Source organism: Scheffersomyces xylosifermentans, assembly GCF_036884685.1.
Source record: "Scheffersomyces xylosifermentans strain CBS 12540 chromosome Unknown RJT20scaffold_2, whole genome shotgun sequence".
NCBI classification, from domain to species: Eukaryota; Fungi; Ascomycota; class Pichiomycetes; order Serinales; family Debaryomycetaceae; genus Scheffersomyces; species Scheffersomyces xylosifermentans.
Window position 1 is genome coordinate 209,439 of NW_027042940.1, and position 26,490 is coordinate 235,928.

The 26,490-nt window shown below is 40.8% G+C and overlaps 7 protein-coding genes across 7 annotated transcripts; 2 read left to right on the top strand and 5 right to left on the bottom strand. All coding sequences in view use genetic code 12, as the record gives it.

The window, feature by feature from the left end:
- The first annotated feature begins 612 nt into the window (after positions 1–612).
- Positions 613–1,771, top strand: SOD2 (superoxide dismutase). Its single transcript, XM_064919353.1, has one exon. The coding sequence runs from the start codon at positions 860–862 to the stop codon at positions 1,544–1,546; it is 687 nt and encodes a 228-aa protein (XP_064775601.1). The 5' UTR covers positions 613–859; the 3' UTR covers positions 1,547–1,771.
- Positions 1,772–5,859: 4,088 nt separating this feature from the next.
- Positions 5,860–8,096, bottom strand: RJT20DRAFT_125301 (uncharacterized protein). Its single transcript, XM_064916449.1, has one exon. The coding sequence runs from the start codon at positions 7,830–7,832 to the stop codon at positions 6,027–6,029; it is 1,806 nt and encodes a 601-aa protein (XP_064775602.1). The 5' UTR covers positions 7,833–8,096; the 3' UTR covers positions 5,860–6,026.
- Positions 8,097–14,175: 6,079 nt separating this feature from the next.
- RJT20DRAFT_133001 (uncharacterized protein) lies at positions 14,176–14,715 on the bottom strand (the record flags this gene model as incomplete). Its single annotated transcript, XM_064918186.1, has 1 exon — positions 14,176–14,715. One exon carries the CDS (start codon positions 14,713–14,715, stop codon positions 14,176–14,178), a length of 540 nt encoding a protein of 179 aa, XP_064775603.1.
- Positions 14,716–16,448: 1,733 nt separating this feature from the next.
- Positions 16,449–17,379, top strand: RPS21 (40S ribosomal protein uS5). The gene has a single exon (XM_064916450.1). It carries the CDS (start codon positions 16,549–16,551, stop codon positions 17,308–17,310), a length of 762 nt encoding a protein of 253 aa, XP_064775604.1. The 5' UTR covers positions 16,449–16,548; the 3' UTR covers positions 17,311–17,379.
- A 695-nt stretch (positions 17,380–18,074) lies between these two features.
- Positions 18,075–19,568, bottom strand: RJT20DRAFT_91744 (mRNA-binding protein; the record flags this gene model as incomplete). The annotated part of the gene is made up of 2 exons (XM_064921393.1): positions 18,075–19,135; positions 19,277–19,568. 2 exons carry the CDS (start codon positions 19,566–19,568, stop codon positions 18,075–18,077), a joined length of 1,353 nt encoding a protein of 450 aa, XP_064775605.1.
- Positions 19,569–20,262: 694 nt separating this feature from the next.
- On the bottom strand, positions 20,263–23,760 carry RJT20DRAFT_24411 (uncharacterized protein). The gene has a single exon (XM_064919355.1). The coding sequence runs from the start codon at positions 23,572–23,574 to the stop codon at positions 20,362–20,364; it is 3,213 nt and encodes a 1,070-aa protein (XP_064775606.1). The 5' UTR covers positions 23,575–23,760; the 3' UTR covers positions 20,263–20,361.
- A 520-nt stretch (positions 23,761–24,280) lies between these two features.
- On the bottom strand, positions 24,281–26,311 carry ABC1 (protein kinase; the record flags this gene model as incomplete). The annotated part of the gene is made up of 2 exons (XM_064915802.1): positions 24,281–25,960; positions 25,997–26,311. The coding sequence occupies 2 exons, from the start codon at positions 26,309–26,311 to the stop codon at positions 24,584–24,586; spliced, it is 1,692 nt and encodes a 563-aa protein (XP_064775607.1). The 3' UTR covers positions 24,281–24,583.
- Positions 26,312–26,490: the final 179 nt, after the last annotated feature.

Consider the following 26,490-nt stretch of genomic DNA (forward strand, 5'->3'; position numbering starts at 1 on the left):
CCGTTGGTTCCACTGGTATGGTAAATTCTTTGTGAGTTGATTGTTTTCTGAGTAGTTTCGAGCTTCCAATTGCTTGGGTGTTCGTTCTTGGCAGTAGCACCCCCACCCCCACCCCCCCCCCAGTAATGTAGCCGTCACACCATCACCCCTCTCTCCCTGGTAAAATAGCAAGCAAAATTGGATCTCTGCGATTTCCGACTCTCCGAAAAACAACAGTATTTCTTTATACCAGCCACCACCACCACCTCGTCCTTCTTCTTCTTCTTCTCTTCCCACTGCCGTTCCTCGGATCCGGACAGAATCCCACTCCATCAACCCCCGGTTTAACGCCTAACTCCTGCAGAGACCTCCTCCCTCTCACCTAATCTCCTGCGGCACGGGCCCGTGTATCCAATTGCATCGGAGCAAAAGGTAATTGTGGATTGAATAGTATTTAATGAATGGGGATCGCATTGGAGATGGAAGAATTGTGTTGTTGTTACAGTTATTATTGATAATTGTTTGAGAATAACTTGACAATCGAACGTCTTACGAAAGCAATTGAATTGGTTTTGGAAGATTTGTGAAGAAATTGACAGAATTGAGTGTACGTTTGTAGAGAGTAATTCAGTGTTTGAATTAGTTGATTAGTTGATTATTGATTGATTGATTGATTGATAATTTGTGTTGATTAGTTGATTGATCGAGTTTGTGTTGATTAATTGAGTTGATTATTTGAGTTGATCACTACTATTAGGTTAAAGATTTGATTTCAAGAGTCTTTAATAGGTGATATTCTTCTCTTATATATTATAGTATAGTATAGTTATTAATCGGTGCTACATTTTAGTTGATTATTGCTATTTAAATCTCAGCGGCAATGCTTTCTTCTGCTATCAAGAGATCCGCCGTCGGTATTGCTAGACGTTCCGTCGTGTCTTCTTCCGTTGGAGCCGTCAGAACCAAAGTATCGTTACCAGACTTGGATTGGGACTTCGGAGCCTTGGAGCCTCACATTTCGGGACAGATCAACGAAATCCACTACACCAAGCACCACCAAACTTACGTTAACGGTTACAACCAAGCCATTGAGCAAGCAGCCGAGGCCAAGGCCAAGGGCGAGGTCAAGAAGACCATTGAATTGCAAAAGGCCATCAACTTCCACGGTGGTGGATACACCAACCACTGTTTGTTCTGGAAGAACTTGGCTCCAGAGAAGCAAGGAGGTGGTGAGCCACCTGCTGAAGACTCTGAGTTTGCCAAGAGAATCGTTGAGCAATACGGCTCCCTCGACAACTTGAAGGCTATCACCAACGGTAAGTTGGCCGGTATCCAAGGTTCTGGTTGGGCTTTCATTGTCAAGAACAAGGAAAACGGTGGTGCTTTAGATGTTATCACTACTGCAAACCAAGATACTGTTCTTGGACCATTTGTTCCATTGGTTGCTATTGATGCTTGGGAACATGCCTACTACTTGCAATACCAGAACGTCAAGGCTGACTACTTCAAGGCCATCTGGAACGTTATCAACTGGAAGGAAGCCGAGAAGAGATACTTGATCAATTAATTTAGTTACGTTCAATTGGTCTAGTACGAAGTACAAGTACCGATGAAGCTTTTAGTAACAAATATATGAATAGTTTTGTTTTTCAATATTTCAATATGTGTTTGCACCCAATGAGGTTGGCGCTAGCAATAAAAAAATAGCCTATTTCTTTCGAGATGTAAGTAAGCTAATGTAAGTAAGCTGATGTAAGTAAGCTAGTGTAGATCTAGACCCTAATACTTTGTAATCTTATAAGTGGTAGATTCCCCCTATTTTAATCTTCACTCCAAGCCTTCGCAGGGCCAAATATCGTATTACGATCTCTTTCTGGATTGCTATTGAGACTCTTACCAGAAGCAAGTTGCAACGACTTTCCAAACGCACTATGCTGTAACACCACCGCTGATTATCTGGGCCAAGAGGCCAAACAGAGTATAAAAAGTTGACGCAAGTGGTGGGCGATAATAGGCATGTCACTGCAACGACAGAACGCCCAAAGTAGGTCTTGGTGGAAGAGATTCCGGAAAAGTGACCATGATACCCCACAGAAGGCACCAAATGGTGTAAGAAAATTCGACGCAATACAGTCGATGCACAAGTCTGGTGTCGCCAAGTATCCTGCTGATATTGAAAGGTTGCCAAAAGGAGTTAATAGTAGAAGTAGAGGTTGGTGTTAACCATCGCCCATTAGTTTGATAAACTAAGTATAAGGTTTACAAGTCCTACAAAATAACAAATATACAGCTAAATAATTTATTGCAGCACATAGCTAAGCTTAATCTCCAGAACGAGCGGCAACTCAAAATCTTAAAATGCATGGGTCCGGAATAATATAAAAATTAAAATGTACTACGAAATAATACTATGTTAAATAAAATATGACGATAATATTGAATGCTATTCAAGACTCTCGGACGCATGATAAAACCTTAACATTAAATGAAAAGTCAAGTGCGACAAGGTCCATCAGTGGTTTCTAAGACCGAGCAAAAGTGAAGGAAAAAATGGAAAAATGGCCAAAAGTAGTGGAATCACTTTTCCGTGTGGCGCGTGTCATTTATCCGATATTATGTGGTAGCATTGACACGATTTTCTGGAGAAGTGGAGAGTTTGATGATACGTAGGCTCTCGTCTGTAGGGCACCAAATTCTGAGATCAACGTTGCCATAGTATTACAACCTCGCAGGACTCTCTAGACGAGTTGTAGATAGCGAGGGCTTTGTTATGCATTCTAAGGCATTTAATTATATCAAAACGCTGGGATCGGGGACCACCATGCTTGTGTGAAAGAATTTAAAATATTTTTGCTCATACAAACGTAAGGATTAGGGCTGGCAATCTCTTGTAGACCATGGTAGACAGGAAAAGAAGGCACTGTAGGTGTAGTAGATGAACTCGTAACCAGCTGCGGTTGTCTCCATGCAATGTCTAAAACGTCGATGTTGGGGAGATTAGGCTCTGCATGACCAGTGTGGTAATACTGTAAGCCAACAAGGTCTTCACACTCCCAAATTGTACAAACAAGCGCATCAGGCTTGTGATAAATCCTATCCAAACTCCTATGCTAACCGTAGATGTGCTCAACCGACATAAAAAATTGAGCACAATTGCCTTCCCAATACACTTCAAAATACGAATCTAAAATATAGATAGGCTCATGCAAACTCATCAAGGAAGAATAATCGTAAAGGCTGCGGTCACTAAAAATCCTTCTAAGATCTACATGCAATGGAGAAAGTATGGTTAAGGAGACAACCGATGCAATACTCTCCTACCGGGCGTGAACACAGGCTTGCCGAATGACAAATAGTGAAAAAAGCACATTATTCTTTAGCAATGCATAACATGGAGCTATAAGAGCACCATACATGAATAGATATTGTTTTCTGCTTATAGAAAGGGAGGCAGATATTTTTAAAAGATCTTGCGGCTCCAAATAATTGCTTGTTTAGGCATTTGTATCTATGATATTTTTGACAGTATCCTAAATGGCCACTGAAGATGTATTATTCCTATAGTAGCATGAGAATATACGGACAAAACTTAAAGCAATAAGAACTACACATCCAGATCTTTCATGTACAACTTCTTAAGTTGAGGTTTCTGACTTTTTAGGCATTTGGCGTGATGCCGTAAACGTTTTGTGTTCCCGGAAGTGTGCGATTTCGTATATCAGTAATACATCAATAACACAAGCTTCAGAATAGACAAATAATTCGACAAAATATAGTGGGATTAATCGTTATTACTCTAGCTTTTCCGCATGTGAAAGACATGTTTGTGATCCAGGATGCTACAACAGTCTTTTGGCTATGGAATTAAAATTCCTTAGTTACCATGTACTAGTTGTTTCTTCACATTTTGCTAGCTCTTCTATGAAGTCGAAAAATAACTTTCATGCACAGGGCGGTGACTTGAAAAAATATGATTATTTTCTGCCACCACAAAACTCTAAATTTGCAGAACCTCATTGGATCAAGATTACGGTTGAACACACTCGCTGCATTAGTCCGTAAGGAAGCACTATAAGGTAAAAATTATCGAGTAAGTTTCGGAGAGAAGTGAAAATCTATAGGCAATGATCGGATTACCAAGTTAATCGTAGTCTTGGTAAATCGACAATCCGTGGTGGTACCACACCACAAGTCTTTCACAAGCTCCTTATCGTATTGAACCATCGAGGAAAGATGCACTCACCTGTTCACATGTTGCCTCAAAAGAGCTGGTAGAATGATTGCCCAGTCTTTATCCCTGTAGTTACGATCTGAGTATTTTCCACAGTTAACAACTCCGAGAACAATTGTCAAAAGATTGGTAATACAAATATTTTCAATCTGTTTATGCAGATTAGTGTAGACTATTTTGGCCTAACGAGGCGCTCTACAGACTTATCATTGGACCAAAGGAGGAAGCTTGCCTGCCTCGCGCGAAGAGATAGATACCGCTCGATGAGTAGGTCGTAAGTGCAAGTACTCTGGCTGTCAGCACTGCTAACAGAAATACAGGAAAATGACCCCGTGGAAGAATTTTCAAAGTTTTAGGGGAAGTGTTGTATTAAGATTAGCAATATGATCTCTTGGTAGCTTTGTAGAGCCATCTACCCTCTACATCTTTAATAGGGATATTAATCTGGAGGATTTACCTTTCTAGTATAAAATAATACTATCACGTCGACAAAATACCCAAAAAAGAAATGTTCCCTCTCGACATAGAAATGAGACAAACCAATATGGTAGTGCCCTATTTAGGGTTTGTATTATTGAGGCGGACTTATTGTAAGAAATATCGACTTTAACAATATCCTAGCTAGAACCTATACCGTCAGCGGATCGTCCCCCACCACCTCGCAGTTCATGAAGTGATCATCCCCTAATGGTATTGTATATAACAGGCTTTGATAACTAATGGACTCTGCAGTTATTAGCTTCCATAGGCTTTGGTAGCGACAAGTTACCAAAAACGCCGTGCTAGTACAATTAGTTTTGGAACCAATAACTTATCTGTGCGTTTGTCCATTCATTATTGCTTTTCTGGCTGATGCTTCTATCTCAGCCCCTTAGAAGAAACTGTGAAAGACTAGATGATTTCACATGCCTGGGGAGCAGAGGTCGATGCTAACCAAACAGCAGAAAAGCTAAAGGGCCTATTTTTTCCATAGTTCACCCCTCCACACAACAATCATGACCCAAATCTTGAGGAGAAGTTTACCTTCCTCTCACTAACTTGCTGTAACACACCAGTACCAGAGCCAATCCACTCTCATCGCGCCCTCTCTATGATATCCCCATCACCTAATAAGGATAATATATTATTTTTCTCGCGGCAAATGCACGGCCGTATTTATTTTCTCAAAAGTGCCCATCCAGGTGTCATACATATATTTTGTAATTACTTCCTGTGTTCCTCCAAAGTCTATTTGTCTGTGTCTAGGACCCTGTATATGGTGGCACCACCATAGGGGATAACAAAGTTTACAGACCACATACATAATATCGGAGCCACATTTATTTTAACGCATGTTTCAACCCTATTCGTAAGCCCTGGTGGAATAGGATAGCGAACTTAGCCAGATTAGAACACTTGTTAGTTATCAGTAATATGCTCTGGAAGCACGCCAAGTAGTTTACGAAAAGATACGACACTAGGACAAGAACCGCGAATCACGTCTTGGCCGGGTACACTGCGGATCCCTGAGCCTACACTTTCGAAGGTTGCACAAAGGTTATTTTTGCAGTAAGACCTGCGCTCAAATCTTGGGGGGACTTTTGGTGTACTATTTCCTATCTTATACTACGTTGATCATTAAAGTTTTGAACCCTTAGGTTGGATGTTGCAAGAAAATTGCTATATTAAATATCTAATTAAGTTAAGAAGTGAATACGAGATTAAATCTAAAACAAAGGAAGCCTAGTGTTTTGTCTGATGGGATGTGTTCAGAATAATATTGTTAATCTATTGCCTCTGCAAGCTTAAACCGCGTTGTTTCATGCAATAAACATCATTAGAATTCAAGGTGAGCGTCGCTTTGGGGTATTTCGGTGTAGTAACTCTGTAATGCTCTCTTCAAGGCTGGAACAAGCTTGTCCCATCTCAAGATTCTGACTTCCTTGTCAAAACCTCTTGGTTTTCTGATTTCGTAGCCCATGATTCTCTTAGCGAGTTCTACTCTGAAGTCCTGGTTGGTTGGTTGTTGCTGGTCGCTGTGTTGGTGAATTGGGCTAATGGAGTTGGAAGACAAGCCTGAGTCATTCATTCTAGATGAAATAGGCTTCTTTGACCAGAAAGGAACCAAGTTAGATCTGACTCTTCCTCTCTCACGTCTCTTTTCGGCAGGGTCCTTTAATTGTGTGCCGATCAACAACTCTACAATTTCTACCACTTCAACGGAGGTGATGTAGTATTGGTAAGTTTCACCATCAACTTCACTCTTAATCAAGTTCTTTGGCGAACCACCGATCTTGTTTCCTTCGTCGTCACTACTCTGAGAATCGTAGTACTCATCGTTCACCTTGACATTACATTCCAAACAAGAAACCTCAACGACGTCCACGTTTGGTGGTGGTGGTAAAGTGGTTGGGTTCTCGTTGGCACTGCCGACAATAGAGAAGTTTGCAATCAATTGAGGGCCATTTTGGATTCTCTCGATTCTGATGATTCTTCTTCTGTCTTCCTTCTCGGACTTGGACCATTGAGGGTAACAGATATCATCCACTGTAGCACCAACCAAGTTTAATTCAACTGGAAGGAACATGGACTCACTATCTATTGATTGCTTTGGTGGTCTTGTAGTACTACCTCCTGCACTCACACCTCTGATGACTCTGTATCTCTTCTTCATTGGGAGCTCGTCACCAAGAGAGTGATGGTGGATAGGAGATGCATGTTTGATTTGAGAAGCAGCAGAAAGAATAGCTGGAGCTGATGCATTGTGGTTCATGGCTGGAGAGATATGCTGTTGGTGAGTTTGTTGAGAGTAGTACTCAGGGATAGGTTGGGTGGAAGTAGAGTGAGGACTGTAAGACAAGCTGTCGAAGGTAGAACTCGATGCAGAAGGTGGTTGTGGAGGAAGATGATGCTGTTGTTGGTGTTGCAATGGATGTTGATGTTGCAAGTCAAAGTTGCTGGAGATGAGAGAGTCAGATACCGAAAGCTGGCTGAAAGGTTGTGGGGAGGAGTAGTAGTTACCAGCCTTTTGACTGTTGTAAGCCATGCTTGAGCCATCGAAGAACGAGTTCATCGAAGACGAAGTCAACAACTCATGGTTGGCACTATTATTGGAGCTGCTGTTTGGGATGAAATGACCTTTGGTTGGGGTATTGGATGTAGTGAGAAGGTCATATTCCATGCCAGCATTTGTGAACATCTTATTGTTGGCAAGCATCTGGTTGTTACCCGAGTTATTGAACGAGTACAACGACGACGATGTGTTCTGTTGGCTAAGCATAGCGTTAGACTGTTGCATAGGTAAGCTTCCACCATAGTTTAAGTATGAGTGACCGGCATTCATACCGAAGTTGCTAAAGTTGGAACCTGCCAAGTTAACATTGGCAGCGTTACTATTGTGCATGGGGACACCTGAAGATGAGGAGGAAGCCCCAGCATTGATAGGAGCAGCAGATAAATGGTTGTTACCATGTGGAGAGGACGAGTTGATGTAAGAGTCGTCAAAGGTAGAAGCCTCATCGAGGAGATAACTGGCCGAGTTAGCTATCAAAGGAAACTCATTGTACTGGTTGGCATCGGAGGTAGGGTCAAGCATATCAAAGCGATTGGTATGGATTAGACTGGGCGACGTAGATGAGAACATATGCGAAGAGTCTTAGGACACGGATCAATATATAAGACAACGATCTTGGTAGAGTCAAGATGCCAAAAAATGAAAACTTTAGAAGAGGTGGATCCGACTTCTATATATAACGAAGATTGAGATGATGAATTAAGATTTAGGGTTGGCTAGCGACGGTTTGACAAGCGAAAACTGGAAAACTGTAAACACAATTAGCAGATGTCTAATTTCTAGATCTAAACCAGGTTTGAATGATCAAAAAAAGAGGTTGAGTCGAAGCAACAACGTCACTTAAATATAAAAATGATTATAATTTAATGGAGGTGAATGAATAAGGGAACAAACAGCATATTGAAGGAAGCCAAAATAAAGAGCATCTAAAGTCAACCAGCAGGATATTATTTCTCAGGTGCATTTTATGCATGCAGCTGCTGGAGAGGAGGAGGAGGAGCAAAAGAAATTTGCCAGAAAATAACGAGGGAGAATAAGAGAAATACCTTGGAAGGAGAAATAAGGGCTCCGGTGCAGGAGGGTGGCCAGTGAGGCATGGGAGAAATTAAGTTATTTTCTGCTTCTATACGCATTTGTTCGATGCATCAAAAAAAGCTGCAGATCCCATACAAACGGAGGGAAAATTATGTATTTTTCGACGCATGCACTTTTCGGATTAAACTTCTGGTGCATGCCTACATCTTTGACCAGCCCCTGTGCACTCCGGCATGAGTTATTTTCTATTTTCTCCCACGCTCAAAGGGGAAATTAGTGAGGGAAATATTATTGGAGATATCTACTTCGAGGGCGTGTGTGCTCAATGTAGCTCGACATCTACAAAGGTTGCCTATGGTGGTGATATTTCCTGTTGTCAGCACTGGCTCCCGTTGTGCGTTATCCATGTCCAATTCTTGCATCGCTGCTGCTCTAATCCCCGCTGGCTTATCACTTTGCAATCACCAATTTTTCTGCTCCCACAGCCATAATATTCGGACCCGTACCTGGCACTGGAGCACTTGAAAATCAAATGCCCTACTTGGGTGTGGGGAGCTGCATTGCCATATGTTTTATTGTGGTCTCCGACATAGTATCTTGCAGATACTATGTTGATTTGACGTTTGCGGGTCAGATTTGTATTTTCTGCTTGTAACTGGAGTAAGGCACTTGAGTGCTTTGATAAGTAGTCACTTAACAGTAAAAATACAGCCTCCATTCGGCGTTGTGATAATACATAACTTGTTTTACATTTATCCCTAATGGAGCAAAAAGGCGCTTGAACGTGGTGCAGTTTTGCTTCATCGGTAACGTTTTGCGACCGCGGTGGAAAATTAATAGTGTCAGGTATGGAAGAATGGCAAAAACACCAGCAGGACGAGTTATTTACTTTTTTTTTGTTCCTACCAGGGCCCAAACACGTCCACAGAATTATTGCTGATTGTTGTCAAGGTTAATGTCACTTTCGACATTGGTTTAGACTTCACTAGCAACTGTGTCCACGGCCTCGCGCTGAAGTAATGACGTAGTTCCATGCTTTTGGGAGTTTCCACAGCTGTGCTCATTTACGAGAATCTACAATAAGGGTCGATCTATCTTAGAAAGGAACTGTTTCATATGATTTTAACTATACATCTTGATCAAAGGGTCGAATCGGCAATCACGTAATTCAGTTCGGTCGCCGTTTTCGCAGTAAAACCACAGAGCAATTTAAAATTATTGATAAACCGAATTTCCAATTGGTAACAACTTGGTCGTTGGATGAGACTAATCTTGTAGAAAATTACTTTTGCGACTCGTGTTGAATAATTAGAGCCGGCATGGTCCCGATGCCGTACTCATTTAAACCTGTAAATTATAAATAGAAATTAGTGATGACATCATAGGGCCCTTTATCTGAACATGCCCGTTATGTCCATACTATCTGTCGAAAGGGATGTGCTTTATTTTCTTCGACATTCACAGAACACCGAAATTTGAAGCATGTTGTTTCCATCGAATTATTTTTCCTGCTTTTTGCGACAGTCGCAAAAAAAAAAACTCTAGTGCATGCATAGTGCCCATATGTGAGAACATCAGAGAACATACATTTCTGCATGTCGAGAAGTCAATCCGTTTTGGGAGCGACGAGGCATAATTCGATTTGAGAGAGGATATGATGCAGAACTTACTGCATGTAACTGGCAAATTCGTAATTATGGTCAGCATCCATCGCCAGGCTGTGGCTATGACAGACGAACACCACTATCTTGACTTTAGATATGGATGGGCAATCACTTCTACTCATCTCTAAAATAGTTTTCATCTTGTTAAGCTTTAGAGTTGGCACTGCGCTCGTATTCCCCTTCTTTCCTATTCTTATTTTATGCATTTTCTTTCGCCTCTTTCGCCTTCTTTTCTGTTATTCCGTACAGCTGAAGTTTAATTATTTTATTTCCTCTAGGGATGTTTGAATTATGGAATTAATGCAATCCAATTGTAAGAAGCATCCCAATATTTTTCCAGCTGTCCTAACCTAGTTTGCCTTCTACATATTGTTTCTTGCCGATTTAATGCCAATGAAGCATAGAAGCCGGAAAACCATGGATGTTTTCCAACTATGTTTCTAGAGTTCGGTTCAAGGGATCTGTAATATTAATTTGCGCTCGCCTCTAACCTTAATCGGTATGGCTACAACTGAGGATCATCAATGTTGAAAAGCCTCTCCTGAAACGACTTCCAAATCGGTACATTTATTATTTATTTTGTTGTGTAATCGGATTAGGATATGTTCTGTGAGCTCGCGCAAAAGTAATTTTCTTCGCGCGTAAAGCATTCGGATAAACATTTTCCCTGTCTTTGTTGCTGTCTTCGTTGGCACGGAAAAGTTCCTATCAAACCAATCATTATTTGTTCTTAAAAGTGATCACACATTCGTACTTTGAGCCTTTGTTCGACGTTATGCGTTCCTATACGATGAGCTGCTTCGCTTCGTCAGTGTGATCCTGGCGAAGTATGAGTAGTCACACCATATCACGAAACTCCCTCTCATTCAGGGTAGAGTTTTAGTGCAATTGACCCGGAGGCATGTGAAGGAGATACGTTTTGAATTATTTCCTAGTCTGTCTCTTACATACCAGACCGCACTTGCACAAGAGGTGTTTTAAGTTTAAAGTTTTAAGGGGAGAAATCTAACTATCTGATCTTTGCTGATAACTATTGTGTTGTCACGTTTTGGGTATTTTGACAATGTGAGTTTTCACCGCCGTTTATTTAAGTTTAGCTTTACTTTTACGTGGTATTGGTTGGTTTTTCCACTCACTTGTCATATCTCGTTTGTCATGTGTAGTATCGCCAGTCCCTGAAATCGGAGAGTTAATCCGATATTACTTGAAAGTGGCAACAAGTTTTGTTGAAACCACGGTATATTATGATTTCCCGCTTGAAGTTATTTTTGCTTCCAGTGATAAGTCCGTCCAAGGAAGTCTTGCTCTTGCATTCACAGGTGAATAAAATTTAAACCCGTACCAGAGAATACTTACTACGGGAAGAATATTATCTACCGTTTTCTCGGGTTTATTCACACCCAGTGCGAGCATATGAATATTGTAACTGTCAAAAATATTATGAAACTAAATTCTACGTATACCGGCTCGGGCCAAACGCGGTTGGTCCCACGGAATCTTGCAAGAATACGAAAAGCCACAGTCAATAGTAATATTCGTATCTAAGAGATAAACATGAATTTAATCCGATTGCTGCTATAAGTGCTGCAAGTATGCTGGTGCATTAATGTAACGGTCAAATGATTGATTTTGGCAATAAAGAAAAGTTGAGGTGATGAAAATGTTTCCATAAAACCTTAAATCGTTGAACTATGAACATCTTTGTAGAACTGACTTCGTCTTCCTTAAATTGAAATAGGTTAGCAATGGCATGCACACTGACGTAGTTAATCTTCTGCTCATTGTTCTTTTCTACATGTTATTTTTTCTTCATGTAAAGAATAATTATTTTTCTGTCACTATTTTTTTTTGAAATTCCATCCGATACTCCGAGAATAAATATTTTGAATTAGACTTCAATACCTCCTTTAGTTAGTAGAGATACCGTGAACCAATGCAAAAACAGATATTATTGAATAGAAACAAGATGATGCCTATGGAGAAGATTTCACATTCCTTTACGGATTTAAACCAGAAACTAGATTGTGATTAACTAAACTGAGATTAAACTCGTGTCCTTTTTACGGAGAACTTCATGTTAGGACGAAGGGAACGAGGAGAATAGTTATTTGACCACTTTCCAATAATCCTCGCAAGGGAATACGGAGCAGTTTACCGATGTAGCAGTGAATAATTTTTCAATTATACTAGATATTGTCTCCTGTGATTCTAAGAATAGATTCCAATACAAGCGGTTCTACATTAACAATAGAGCTATCATATGCGAAAGCTATCCTATGCGGTAGGGCACTTAAAGAACAAGAGTCCAGTGAGTTGACGTGTGTCGTTCAAGAGCATCTATGCAATGTATAGTCGTTTGACGCTACTAAATCCTTCGTTGCAGTGTTTCGATACATGGAATGCGACAATAGTGTGACCACACCAGATACCGAAGGCTGTGTTCATTAAGCTATACATGAATAAAGCATTTCGGAACTACCATGCATTACTGACAGCTGTAAGTGAAGCAATCTTGCACCTGCTTCTATTTCTATGTACATATCACTATTCCTGAGATGTAGCATTGCCCCCTAAATGATCTTGCAACACTCACAACGAGAGGCAACCTGTGGCATCCGTCCTGCTGGTAGTCCCCCTACCACAGTATTGGAAGTGTCCAATCGACCCTTTAGTGTGTAACGAGCCTCAGTCGATTTCTTTTTACGTATACGGCAACTAGTAGGAGATAGGGTAGGTTTATGCATAAGAACAACACTTCCCGTGCAGGCGTTAATCACCCAGACCAATGCTCATAGTTGACGCCTTCTTTGCACACAAGCGCCTCATATAGTTAGTTAAAAAGTTTAGCATCCTCACTTTGATGCAATAGAAGCGTTTGCACGTTCCATGACTGCATTCCTTCGCCAAGTCACCGCCACTTCGCATCATTATTTTTTAAAAATACGTGAGCATAGAATCCTTCCATACATATTTATCAAAGCTTAAAATGAGGAACAACCCAATCACTCGGTATGATTGCCGTTGAAAGGCATTTCATTTGCAATAAACTTCTCAATTAAGATAATAAGGGCACAAAGTTTAATCTTTAGTCCAAGCATTATAGCTTCTACATACCCCAAGATACGAAATGCCTTACAAGTCGTTTATTGCACGGCTCTGGCATTTATCCGATTAGAATCTTTCTATACTCTTGGAGATTAATATTCATCACCGATTTTCCTTTTCGAGATGAGATGCCATAAGTCCGTTGCTGATCTGTGATTTTAATTCGCCGTTCTCCGGGGACGGCGAATCAGAAAACCTTATTCATTGATGATAACTTTAATAGGTTATCTCTTTGACATGAATTGTACTATTGTCAAACACTACGACAATAGGTCATCATACTCACCACAAAGGGGCTGTACTGTCTCGTAATATCACGTCTGTTCTTTGATCTGGGTGGATTTCCGTTCAACGTTATGATCTCGCCGTATGGGTGCGTTGAGGCCTCAAGTTTCTGTGATGTCATCGAGTCCCATGTGAAAAATTCAGTTATGAGCAGAGAGAACGGAGAATGTTACTTTTTTTATCAACAATGCAACTAACAGTAAAGCAATACATGACAGAAAACAATTAATCGATGTTCTCGACGAAGTTAAGAGTGATCTTGGATGCCTTTCATGGGACATTGCAAGTGATCTTCTAAATTGCAAAATAGTAGGTATTCGGATATTTTCGCCCAATTTCAATTATTTACTTAAAATTTTAGGTGCAACACTTTAAATCAGTTTGGGTGCTAAAAATTTTGAAAAATATTGGAATAGTGATTTAGAGAAGAATTGATGAGGATTTGGCGAAGACATGACGTCATGAAATGTGATTTCCTTTTGTTGGTCAATACAGATAAGGACCCTTGATCCACACTTCGCTGATGTTAATTAGATGCTCAATTATACTGTGGTAGATCAACAGTTATCACTCGAGCCTCGTTTAAATGCTTCGTATCTACTACTGGAGTCTTCTATTACATAGAAAAATTGGCAGAAACTTACAGGAGGATGCCTAAGCCAGTATTGAATATAGCAAATTGTATTGTAACTATTTAATTTAAGCGTTAAAACTGTCGCCTGTGCCAGTCAATGAAACAAGTCATAGTAAGCATTAACGAACAGACAGGGCCATATAGATAGAACTAATAAATAAAAAGAATAGATACTAACAAAACATTCCGTTTAAAGGGTCTTCTTGTCATACTTTGGATAGTAGGTGTTGAACAAGTAGCCATCAAGTAAAACCAAACCGGTTATCACAGCAGCGTGCACACCAACAACAACCTTGTTGTCAAAGTCGATTCTATGTCTTTCTGTAGCAACTAAGTAACCGGCGGCGATTCCACCAGCTCCTACCAATGCTTGGATGAGAACTACAGGGTTCTGGAGCTCCTTGCTGGTGGTAGTGAGAGCAGAGGAAGCAGTAGATTGAACAGTGGCACCAGCATCACTCAAGCTACTCTTGAGCAGGGAAGCAGCACTCTCGACAGAGGATATGAACTTGGCCCAGAGGGACTTACCTTCTTTCTCCAATTCATTCAACTCCTTCTTCAAATCCTCAGAGGCTTCCTTGACCTTCTTAATGGCGTCATCAGTGACATCTTTGGCATCCTTCTTCAATTTCTCCAATTGGTCGGCTGGAACCTTGTTTTGTGGGACATTGGTCTCGTGTGGAGGGTTGTCCAAAGCTTCTGCAGCGGCTTCAGCGTAAGTGGCGGCCATCGTGAATTAATATACAGACGTTAGGCTTTATGGGTTCCAGGTACGGGATGGTACTTGGAGGGGGTAATGCGATACAAAGGTGAATATATACGAGTAGGTAATGACAAGAACAATCACCACAGACGAATATGTTATAGAGTTTGAGCGAATTTTCGGGCCAACTCTTAGCTTGCTATCTCGAGGATAAATGTGAAGAAGCGACGACGGGGGTTACTTCTAGGGGCTTGTTGCGATAAGGTGCAAATAAGTTAAGGGTTCTGGTTAAAGTTAGGCAAGACTTCTCTTCAACTGCGAATAGGCTAACCGAAGAAAACTTTCTATGTTGAAAACTGACTCCAACTAGAATGAGAAGAAACTGACTATTTATCTCTATCCAATTCCCAATCCACATTCTAGGGGGGGAGGCGTCCCATTAGATTAACATCATGTGAGAGGGCAATAATATGAATTAGGCTATATGACGGACCAACCCTGGCTACAAGAGAAGAGGTCTAGTGATCAGTAGGCCAACAGGGCATGATAGAAATCCAGGGGTGGAGGGAGAGATTTAGTCAGAGCATTCCCATTGGCTGGTGGCGACCGGAGCGTGCAATTAACTATTGCTGTTAGTGTCTTTCTACCGGTCGGACCAACCAACGCAAGCCCATTCCATTCTTGTTCCCAGACAACCACCACAGACTACCAAGCTACAGAATGCCCTCCTGCTGGGTTAACTGTGTGGTTCCTTAAGATTGCTACTTTTAGCCGACCTCTCCTACATACAGGGCGCGATGGAATTCTTGCTGTCTGGATCCAGAAGAATAAGAATGTCTACAGTAAAGTCCGTGGGCCAGGGAGTGAAATACGGCATCGGTGGTCCTCAGTGAGACGATTCGAACAAAAAAATGGCGGAGACTTATGGCGTGACAGCGGGATCTTATCCCATTTAAAACCTGCCATTTGACCAAAGGCACCATCATCTTGTCATTCTTCGCAATAAGGAATACTTGTCATCATCAGTTCTTACCTCCTCTGTCACTCTGTCATCGCTGTGGTACGATTCTCCAGAATAATAATAGTAATGGTAATAATATAATAATAATGCTACACTTAAGCCAATCTCCGTCTCACTTGGGTAAAGACGGCTGAATGCGGCGTATGCTGAACATAAGTTCCATACAGCAGCAATCAGCAGCAACAAAAGAGCAATTCAGTAGCAATTCAGTAGCAATTCAGTAGCAATTCAGTAGCAATTCAGTAGCAATTCAGTAGCAATACGGTAGAAATTCAGCAGCAATTCAGTAGCTAATAACAAAATATTGTTCTTACATTTTTAGTTATACAGTATTACTATCTTTACAGTATATATACATAGTGTATCATATTTATTATCCTAATAATCGTACTGTAGAGACTACTACTCTGCCTTATCTGTTGCGGCACAACACACCGAAAGGGTACAAAAAAAAGGACAACGACGACTCGCCCATTTTGATTCGCGGGGTCGAAGATTGCTACTGAGAGAGTGGAGGCAAAGACCCGCACCGCAAACTATTATTATAATCACGTGACAATAATCACGTTTCTAACAACACCATCAAAAATAAAAAATGGATCACATGATAAAAAACTTTCTAGGGCTCAAACCCTCGCACACCAAACCATAATCTTTTCCCGGTCGGCACACGCTTTCCAAAATTTTCACTTCACTATCAACCAAATTTTATTCACAATTACTATCGTATCCTATTGCCAGTTTCTAGTCTTCTCTCCATATCTCATTGTCGATTGAAAACCACCTCCCCCGGCTTTCCACGTAACATTCCGACAAACGAAATAACATTATAAATCAACATGTCTGCTGCTCCAGCTGAAGCTCCAAAGAGACAATTCGGTAGAAACGACAAGAGAAAGGGTGGAAGAAGAGGCCCAAGAAGAGAAGAAGAGAAGGGATGGACTCCAGTTACCAAGCTCGGTAGATTAGTGAAGGCTGGTAAGATCACCACCATCGAGGAGATCTACTTGCACGCTTTGCCAGTCAAGGAGTTCCAAATCATTGACTTGTTGCTCCCAGAACTTAAGGATGAGGTCATGAAGATCAGATCTGTCCAAAAGCAAACCAGAGCCGGTCAAAGAACCAGAATGAAGGCTGTTGTCGTCATTGGTGACTCTAACGGTCACGTTGGTTTGGGTATCAAGACCGCCAAGGAAGTTGCTTCCGCTATCAAGGCTGCCATTGTTATCGCCAAGTTGTCTATCATCCCAATCAGAAGAGGTTACTGGGGTTCTAACTTAGGTCAACCACACTCCTTGCCAACCAAGGTCACTGGTAAGTGTGGTTCCGTTGCCGTCAGATTGATCCCAGCCCCAAGAGGTAAGGGTATTGTCGCTTCCCCAGCCGTCAAGAAGTTGATGCAACTTGCTGGTGTTGAGGATGTTTACACCACCTCTTCCGGTTCTACCAGAACCACTGAGAACACCTTGAAGGCTGCTTTCGCTGCCATTGGTAACACCTACGCTTTCTTGACCCCTAACTTGTGGGCTGAGACCAAGTTGGCTGCTTCTCCATTGGAGGTCTACGCTGACGAAGCCGCTGGTTCCAAGAAGAGATACTAAGTTCTTTGTATGTTTTAGTTAATAATATATTTGAATTAGTACACTTTGTAATATAGGTTTTTCAACGGATATCATTGTAAATCATTGTAGAATAATGTAGAAGTAAGATGTTGATAGAAATTATTAAACGGAGAGACAGCGGAAATAATGGATGATATAATTACTAACCTGAATTTCTAGCCTATACCAATTTGAGTTTGAAGCATCAATGAATGGCATTATAGTTTCATTCATAATCTACTCCAAAGATTCACAGGAATTCATAATCGTAAATCGTATATTCTATGATAAAATGATAAAATAATTCAAAATTGAATGAAGTGAAATGACTTTAAATGCAAAATAAGTGGAAGAACACCAAACTGGTCTTCTTTCCCAAGGGAAAACTACAGTAAGAAGATCAAAATGAACTGGAAGTAACCTTTTCCAATCAGTGTAGAGACAAAGCTTTTTTGATTTATCTTTTTTCTTTTTTTGTTTTCTTCTTTTCTTTTCTTTTCTTTTCTTTTAATTTTTTTTATATTCTTTGAAGCTTTGATATAAACAGCTTTTAAATTAACATATAATAAACACAGCAACGTGACAACATTGACCACCATCATTTAGCAGCTCATGTTATCACAAACCTTCACAGAGACAGTCGGAGCATTGCAGACAAGAAAGGAAACTTTCTTGTGATCAACGTCCTACCAACTTGGGAGCACCCTTTTCTTCAATTCAGAGTCGAAACAGTCCCTGTATTCTCTAATCTATAGTTTCAACTCTTAAGTTCTGTCACCTCTTCCGATCAGATCCATAACCTGATCTTCCGGTACTGCATAGACTTGTGAATTAGTCGATGTAGCTTGGTCCAGAGTCCATGTATTGGATTGTAAGTTTCTTCCATTTGGATGCTGGAACATACAGAACTTGTTCAGACACTTCTCACCAAAACGACAAACTTCGTTGAGCGGATGGGCAAAAGTACAGTCGTATCTCTTACAGTTGGCACCTTCACGGCACGCCACAGCAGACTTGGCATGTCTTCTAGGACAGTTATAGTTCGTACAGTTGGCACCAAACTTACATTGTTCCAACGCAATATCTTGGTGAGAGGTAGTGCCAGGGACCGTTTCCTTTGGTGCAACTGTTGCAGTTGGAGGTGGAGGATGAGCTTTGGAGCACTGTGTATCTTGACATCCTTTTCCTGAAGGACACCATTCGAGTGACGTGATTTTGGCGCTCATATTGGCTGGGGTAGGATGGGCAAAAGGACAGTTACACTTAGCACACTTTGGTCCGAATTTACAAGTTGCCTGCTGAACCAAAATCTCGTTTTTCTTCTTTTCTTCGTATTCTTTCTTTGAAACCTCCAATTTGGCAATCAAATCCTGATCCTGGTCTGGATGTAAGTAGTTACAGGTTCCTGGTGGATTTGGACAGTTAGGGTAAGCGAAGCAGTTTCTAGTTGGGTGTGCTTTGTCACAATCTTTGTTCTTACAGTATGGAAAATCTGGACATCTTCCTTTAGCAGCCTTTGGCACAAACCCAGAGGGAAGGACCTTGGTAACGGCTGGATTATTTCCAGCTGCAAAGTCCAAAGCTCTTTCTAAATTTCTGACTTGTTGGTTTTGCAAAGGACGCTTATTGAATTTATCGTTCTTATTAAGAGTCTTGTGAACACCTCCTTGCTTTCCTATTCCACCTGCCTTGAAACCTCCACGGTTTCCGTTGTTAGTTCCAAAGTCTCTATTACGAGCCTGGAAATTTGGAGTAAATGAAGTACCTTTAGGACCTGTTGGTATCGACAGGCGATCTACGGGTTCTCCACCCATTTGTGTGTCGACTTGGCTCGGCACGTTACCTTGTTGTGGAGCCGAAGGAGTAGCGTTTCCGAACGCAGAAGGCGGGCTTTGAGCGAATGCTGATGGTGGAGGATTTTGGGCAAACGCTGATTGAGTGCTTTGGGCAAATGCTGATGGCACACTTGCTGGTGGCGGTGGAGCAGAGACCGATCCAGACGCGTGAATCGCCTCAAGACGCTCAATTTCTTGTATAACAGACTCCACAAACGGAACATCTATCACTATATCAACTATATCGTTGACTTCACTGGCGATTTCTCCCGGTTGCTTGCCGGAGGCGATCAACACACCGATGTACTCAGCGATGTCACTGGCATCGTTCTCTGCCGTGGAAAAACGTCTTCTGATCTCTCCAACGAGATTATTCTTGAGTTCTATACCCACTGGGCCATCTGGATTAAACAGAACCACCATTTTCTTGCGATTCTTCCGATTCTTACCCAGTTAATGAAGAAGAAGATGGTTGTAAAAATGATTAGAAATTTTGGAATTTCGATTTTTTTGAAGAAACGAATTTTTCGGTCGCTCGGAAATGGTTATTGTCGCGTGACTTCACTGGTCGGATAAAGTGTTCCGAGGTGGGCAATGTATAAGGCTGGAACCCAATGATAAGGGTAGCTGCAAAAAGATTAGTAATGGCTTTAGGGTTCGTGATTCAAGATGTAATAGGAGGCGATGGTCATATGTGATGGAATGGGAGGGTACCGTTGGAATGGTATGGGATCGAAAGAATAATGGTGTTTTTTTAATGGGAATTGATGATAACCCAATGATAACGATAGCTGCAAAAAGATAAGCAGGGTTCAGGATTCAAGATGGCCATGGTCATATGGGATGAAATTGGATGAGATGGGAACACAAGAATTTGGTGCTTTTTTAGTGGGTGTTGATGATAATACTGGCATGTCGTTGCATAGAGCACAGTAGGTGCAAGGGAAATATGTATATAGCTGCAAAAAGATTTATAAATTGTGAATCGTGTGGAAGACGCCTGCACGATAAGGCTCATGGTTTCTTGTAAGACTCATGATGTCTTGTAAATTGAGAAAAGCGCCTATTGTTTCTTCCGGAACCGCATATACTCATTGCTTCTGTTACTGTGTGCCTTACACGTATAGATATGTCATTCTGTCATACATATATCCACGTTATAATTCATAAGACATATATTTTCAAATATCGTAATCCGAATTCACCATACTCCCGTCTATACTAGCTGGAAAATCTCCTCAGATACATCTCCCAAGAGCTCTCGAAGAAGTTCCATTATATTATCTAATTGCTCAGTGATGGATGATGCAACTAAAATGTACGAATACAAAAGAATGAAATCGTTATTCGTCAACGATAATTCAGGCTTCTGCACAACCAGATCTCTGACCTCACTCAATTTGAACAACATTCTGTCCTTGGCATGTTCAATTGAAGCGGGTTTACTTGGGATAGGAAATCCCAATTTCATCGAGCTGGCAATCATATAGAAGATCAAAAATATTCTATGCTCAACTTCATTTCTTTCAGCTTCAATGTACTTAAGTACAAATTCCTCATTAACACTCAAGACAGGATCCACTTTGATCATCAAACTGATATTCTCAAAATTGTCTATAATCGAAGAAGTATACTTTAATAAGCTCGAGTAAGCTTCAGTGGGAAAACTTCCCTTCAATCTGAACTCTATAGGAGCCTGCTTCAATAGGGTTTCACATTCTGAAAGCAAACGGTTAACGCCAGGTTTATCTTTAAGACCAATTAGTCTTAAGCTTATTGGGTCATATTCAAGAGGATCACTGTACCATATTAATCCCAATCTTAACCAAAGAACTGTCAAGCCACTTTTAAGTCTTGATCTTGCACTGTTAGGAAGGAAACAAGACGCCATAACAAGAGCCCAAATTATACCAATACTGACAGCAACGAATCTATGGAATGCAATTTCTTCAACGAAAGGATTGTCACCACCTTCACCACCATCTTCCGAGTCTTGCTGACTCCTCATACTGTAGGAATACAAGGCTGTCAAATTATAGGTCAAAAGGATAAACCGTCCAAATGCGTTATTCTTACTCCAATAAATAATAATGTAGAAGGAAGGTAGGGATATCAAAAATCCTGTAAAACAAAGGGCATAGACATTACCATCCGTTACCATCCAAACAACATAAGCTGAGAATGCTCCCATGAATGTACCTAGAATTCTCCATTTTACCGTCATTGTAGTCCCACCCAAAGACTTATTCATCATGATACAGTAGATAGCCAATGACCACTCAAGTCTCCAGTTATTGAAAGTTACCTTTGTTTGAGGTAAAAAGGCAAAGACAGCTAAACAAAATGCACCTAACCCAACTCTTATACCAAATTGGACATCCGTTCTACGGAAAACTTTGAGTGATTTCCATAATCTATAAGTCCATTTCTCCATACCCTTTCGTTTCTTCTTTGCTGATGCATCCGAAGTCTCTAATTGGGATTGCAAATCCAATAAGGCAGCATTCAAAGAAATACTTTGTTTTCTAATCTCTTCTTCCAGCGGTGCCCTATTCTCTCTCTTGTAATGGAAACTTAACCAGGGCCAAGACAAGGGGCTTTCTCTGGCAGCCTCATACTTCTCTGAAAGCTTGATAAATTCCATTAACTCATTACCGTATAAGCCCAAAAGAGACGAAAAGTTACCGCAACAAGCAGTGACTTCTTCCTGGTCTGCTTTAAATAGGAAATCTGCCGGTTTCTTAAAGATTTCCTGATCATATAATTTCAGAAACGATTCTGCCTGCTTCTGTTCATATAATTGAATTGAAGTTTTGAGCGAGATCTGCAAGTTGGTTGTTTTGGCAAACTTATGGGGAAACTCCTCGCTGAACTTCTCAAAAGGTACTTCGCTCATGACACCTTTCAATGTGAAGATAAAAGATCTGATAGAAGGAGATAAGTATGAAACAAATAAGTCAAACAATTGGGCCGAATTGTCGGCATGATGATCAATATTAGGTTCTGAGTTTAAAGTTGTCATATTCTCCACAGATTGACTCAACCGTAAGATATCACTGGTGTAACTATCCAAGCTCCTTAAAGAATTGATCTCTGATTCCATCTCTGAGTTGGACAGGTGGGAATGCAACAAGTTCCATTGCATTTCAGTTGAAGATCTTAATGCTTGCAAATGCCTAGCAAGGGATATAGTTGTTTCTACTAGACGATTAAACAACTGCCATTCTTGTTCTCTTCCGTAGCAACGCAATTCGAACTTGGCCTCTTCCAAGTTAGTAAGCAATTCTGTAAGATTTGACTTCAAAGCATTGAAGATTTCGTTGTCTCTAGGTGTTAACTTCTCTCCAGTCAAGAAACGCTTAGCCACTACTGAGAGACACGAAGACATTATATCGTAGGAGTCATTGAGTGATTTTCTTAAGTGTCTAACTGAACTGACTGGCCATAAAAGATAGCATATACCCACAGCAATAATACATCCCACTACTACCACCTGAAAGGTTGATTGTAGTCTTTCAATGGGTATGTCGGCAGAGTTCAAGCTGCCTTCCTTGACGATACAAGAAACAATGGAAATGGAAGCTAGTGAACAAGCAGTGTTAAACGTCTGTTTGTTAACTTTCTGTTTCATGAAGGCTATGATACCCAATGCAATTGAGCTCACCACAAGGTCAATGGCATGACTGACCTCATCTGCTCCCTGTTTGAAGAATACCGTGGATATCAATCTGCACCCGAATGAAACCACAAATGTAAAAAGCAACGACACCACCACGTAGATCAATGTTTGGGTCATAGAACCCTTGGATCTTGCTGGATGGAAGTAGGTGGCAACCGTTGCAACGACATGCTTCGAGTCCGTATTACCAAGAAGCACGTCGAAGGGTGTCCAATACACTCCTAGCGATGCTATCAAGTATGCTATGGAGCACTTCAACACGTTTCTATATACATCATTATAATACACTTCTTTTGCTGGTTCAAGTACTTTCCTTCTTAGATACCTCCGAGTATCGTTGAAGTACCTTCCGTCGCCTGAATTTTCATCGCCAAGGAGGGGCTCATTTTCGGTACCGTTGTGGTTGTCGGAGTATGAAGTATTGAAGATATCGGAAGACAACGACACCGTGCGATGGACCTTTTTGCCCGACTGGGCCATAATCACAGAACTACGTCGAATGATATCCCTGTATCTCTTTGGATTCGTTGACTGGGACTCTGGTGGAGTGTATAAATTTAGGGAATCTTGTAATGAGTTCTCGGTCGAAGACCGTTGTACACCACTGTTATTATGTAATGTAGGATGCCTTAGAGTGATAGACGGTATTATGGATTCTGGTTGGATTTCGCAGTCGCTGCCGTCAAAACCATCGCTACCATCATTGTTGACACTGGTGTCATCTACCAGCTTGTAATTGAGCCCAGACATAGTCAATTGTTTGGTGTTACTAAGGAAGAAGAGATAGACATCTTCTCCATATTTTGGGGAGTTTATTTTTTTTATTGTGTTATCTGAGATGATTTATCACCGACTGTAAAAGCCGCTTAAGACCAGGGGCGGCGCGTGGTTCATACATTGTTTTATATTATGTGCCTATGTAACAGTATATATGTGTGTATATTTATACTTTATATATTTTATGTATAGTATGTATAATTATGTACGTGTATGGATATTATATATGTATAGATATGTATATACATGTCAATATGTATATTTGACATATTTGTCATGTTCTCGTGCATGTTATTATTAGTTGTATGTTACATAGATAAGATAAAAGGTAAATTGTAATGGGCTCTTGGTGTGTGTGACAGTTATATTTGAGACAAATTTATCTACTCTATTATATGGGAAATTTGTAGATAATTGTAAGGATAAACTTTACGAATTTTTAAAAAGCATTAGAATTATATGAGGGAATGCTAAGGTATACTACATGAAGTTATTGTTGTATCTGTTTTTATTTCTTGGATCGTTGTATGGTTGCAAATGAAACATTTTTGCAGCATTTTTGCACAGGTGGAATCCATTATACGTAGATAGCTCTATATTCCTCAGATAGTTCTGGGAGTATAATTAAGTAGATGACTATTTTAAAATATGCTCCTTCATTAGAAACAAACGATATACGAAGTAACTTATTGCGGAGCATTATACTACTTACCCCGTGAATATGATTGGACAGATGGTCATGTGGAACACATCCAGGACAGAAAGATAAAAACCTACTGCCATTTGCATTGAAGCTACTTTCCAAATTCTACGGACACAAGATCTTGGCTTCACTTAGATAAACGATATCCAAGGGACTGCTCGTTAGTCCTTTTCTAAAACTAATTACATCTATTATACTACATATCCCCCCTAATCTGATCTATTAACAAGCAAAGCCATAGCCTTGAGTCCCACGACAGCTCTCAACACCATTGGTAGCTTACTCAAATCCTATGATCTCTTCAAACAACTTTTCACATGGAACTGTTGCTTTCAATCTAGCACACAACAAAAAGACTCCACTCAATTTACGGTGTAACGAATAGGTTTCCTCTGGTGGAGGTGCCAATCTTTCATTCAACATCAAACCAATATTTCCTCTGACCCTGTCAGTGATAGTCTGGTTGCTAAAGTCAAATGGCGTTCCCTTGTTGTCCACAGGAGAAAATGCCTCTCCCAAAACCATCACCGAGTCAATATGAGCACGAACCATCTGTGGTGACTCCAAACCAGTTAAGTAGCCCAATTTTAATGAATACTCCTCGACCCCAGCGCGGTCCTTATTTACGGCTGCTCTTAATACCTTAACATAATTGTCAATGAAATCGTCGCCGAAATCACGAGAAGCACCGAAGTCCAACAACTCTATTTTCTTTGTCTTTTCATTGTACAAGAAGTTGGCCCAGTTAGGGTCTGTTTGCATGAATTTGTACTTTTTGATTTCCAACAAACATAATCTCATGATGTTGGTCGCAATCCAATCATTTGTCGCTTGGTCCCAGTTTCCTTTGACTATCTCGGTACCTCTCATTCTCTCCATGGTCAACACATGCTCACCACACAAGTTGTGAAATACACGAGGAACTACAAAAGCCTCGTCATCCTTGAGTAAGTCACGGAATCTAATCAAGCTCTGGGCTTCTCTGATGTAGTCACACTCCCATTTCAATTCTGTTCTTGCGTTAGCAATAGTTTTGTCAAGAAACAAACCAGCTGGAAGCAACGAAGAAGCGGTCAAGAGCAACAACAAGTTATTCAAGTCAGAATCTATAGAGTCGACAACACCTGGATATTGCACCTTCACCACAACAGGAGTCAAGTCTTCTGTTACAGCAGTGTGCACTTGACCGATTGATGCGGCGGCCATGGGAACATCATCAAAGGAGGCAAATAAACGCTTTCTCCAATTGGCTCCGAGGTCTGCTACCATAACTCTCTCCAATTGACCTGGTGGCATGTAATGAGCTGAATTTTGAACTCTCAAGAGAATGTGTTGGATTTCTTTGGGTAAAACAGAAGAATCCTGGAAAGACATCATCTGACCGACTTTTAAAGCAGCACCTCTCATTTTCGAGAATTTCTTTGCCATTCTTTCAATGTTTGTTGGAGATAATATCAACGACTTCATATCTATATCCTTTTTACCTGAAGCATATTGTTTAAGTCCATGAGTAGCCGCTCCTATACCCATACCAGCAGCAAGAGTACCGTAATGGAAGATTCTGGAAAGTCTTGAACTTGGAACTTCGCTTTGAGACATCTGGAATCCCTCTTTCTTCTCGGCTTCGCCAATTACAGTATTTGAGTTTGTTTTAGACTCTTCTTTGCTGCCAATTGGAACAACATCTTCAACAGTTAATTGAGCATTGGTATTAGTACCAGGGCTCTTCGTGGAATACGATCTTTTTTGTATTTTCTGAAGATTTTGTCCATTTTGAAAGCTGCTAGCCGACCCTGAGTTATTATTCACTCTTGCGGCATCCGATTTCGCCCTGGCCTCCTGCCACATCGTCCCGTCAGTGTCATGGTCTCTGATTGGTTTAGTTATAATTGAGAAGTCATAGAAGTTGCAAAGGTCCTTTTCCACCACACGAAAAGAGCCGCAAGCAACTTTTCCCAAGGAACCCGCTACCGTGGCAAGCTCGTAGACGCTTTTGCTAAGAGACATGTCCACTGAAGAGTAAATAGGTAGAACAGCAAAGATACCTTTCTTCAATAGTTAAATTGAATAGTGGGAAGTTGGGTAATATTTCAGTCACGTGACTTTATACATACTGTTTTGATCATGTGACCTTTGGCTGCCGATTCTCTATGGAATTAATATACAGGATCTCTTTTCCAAATCAC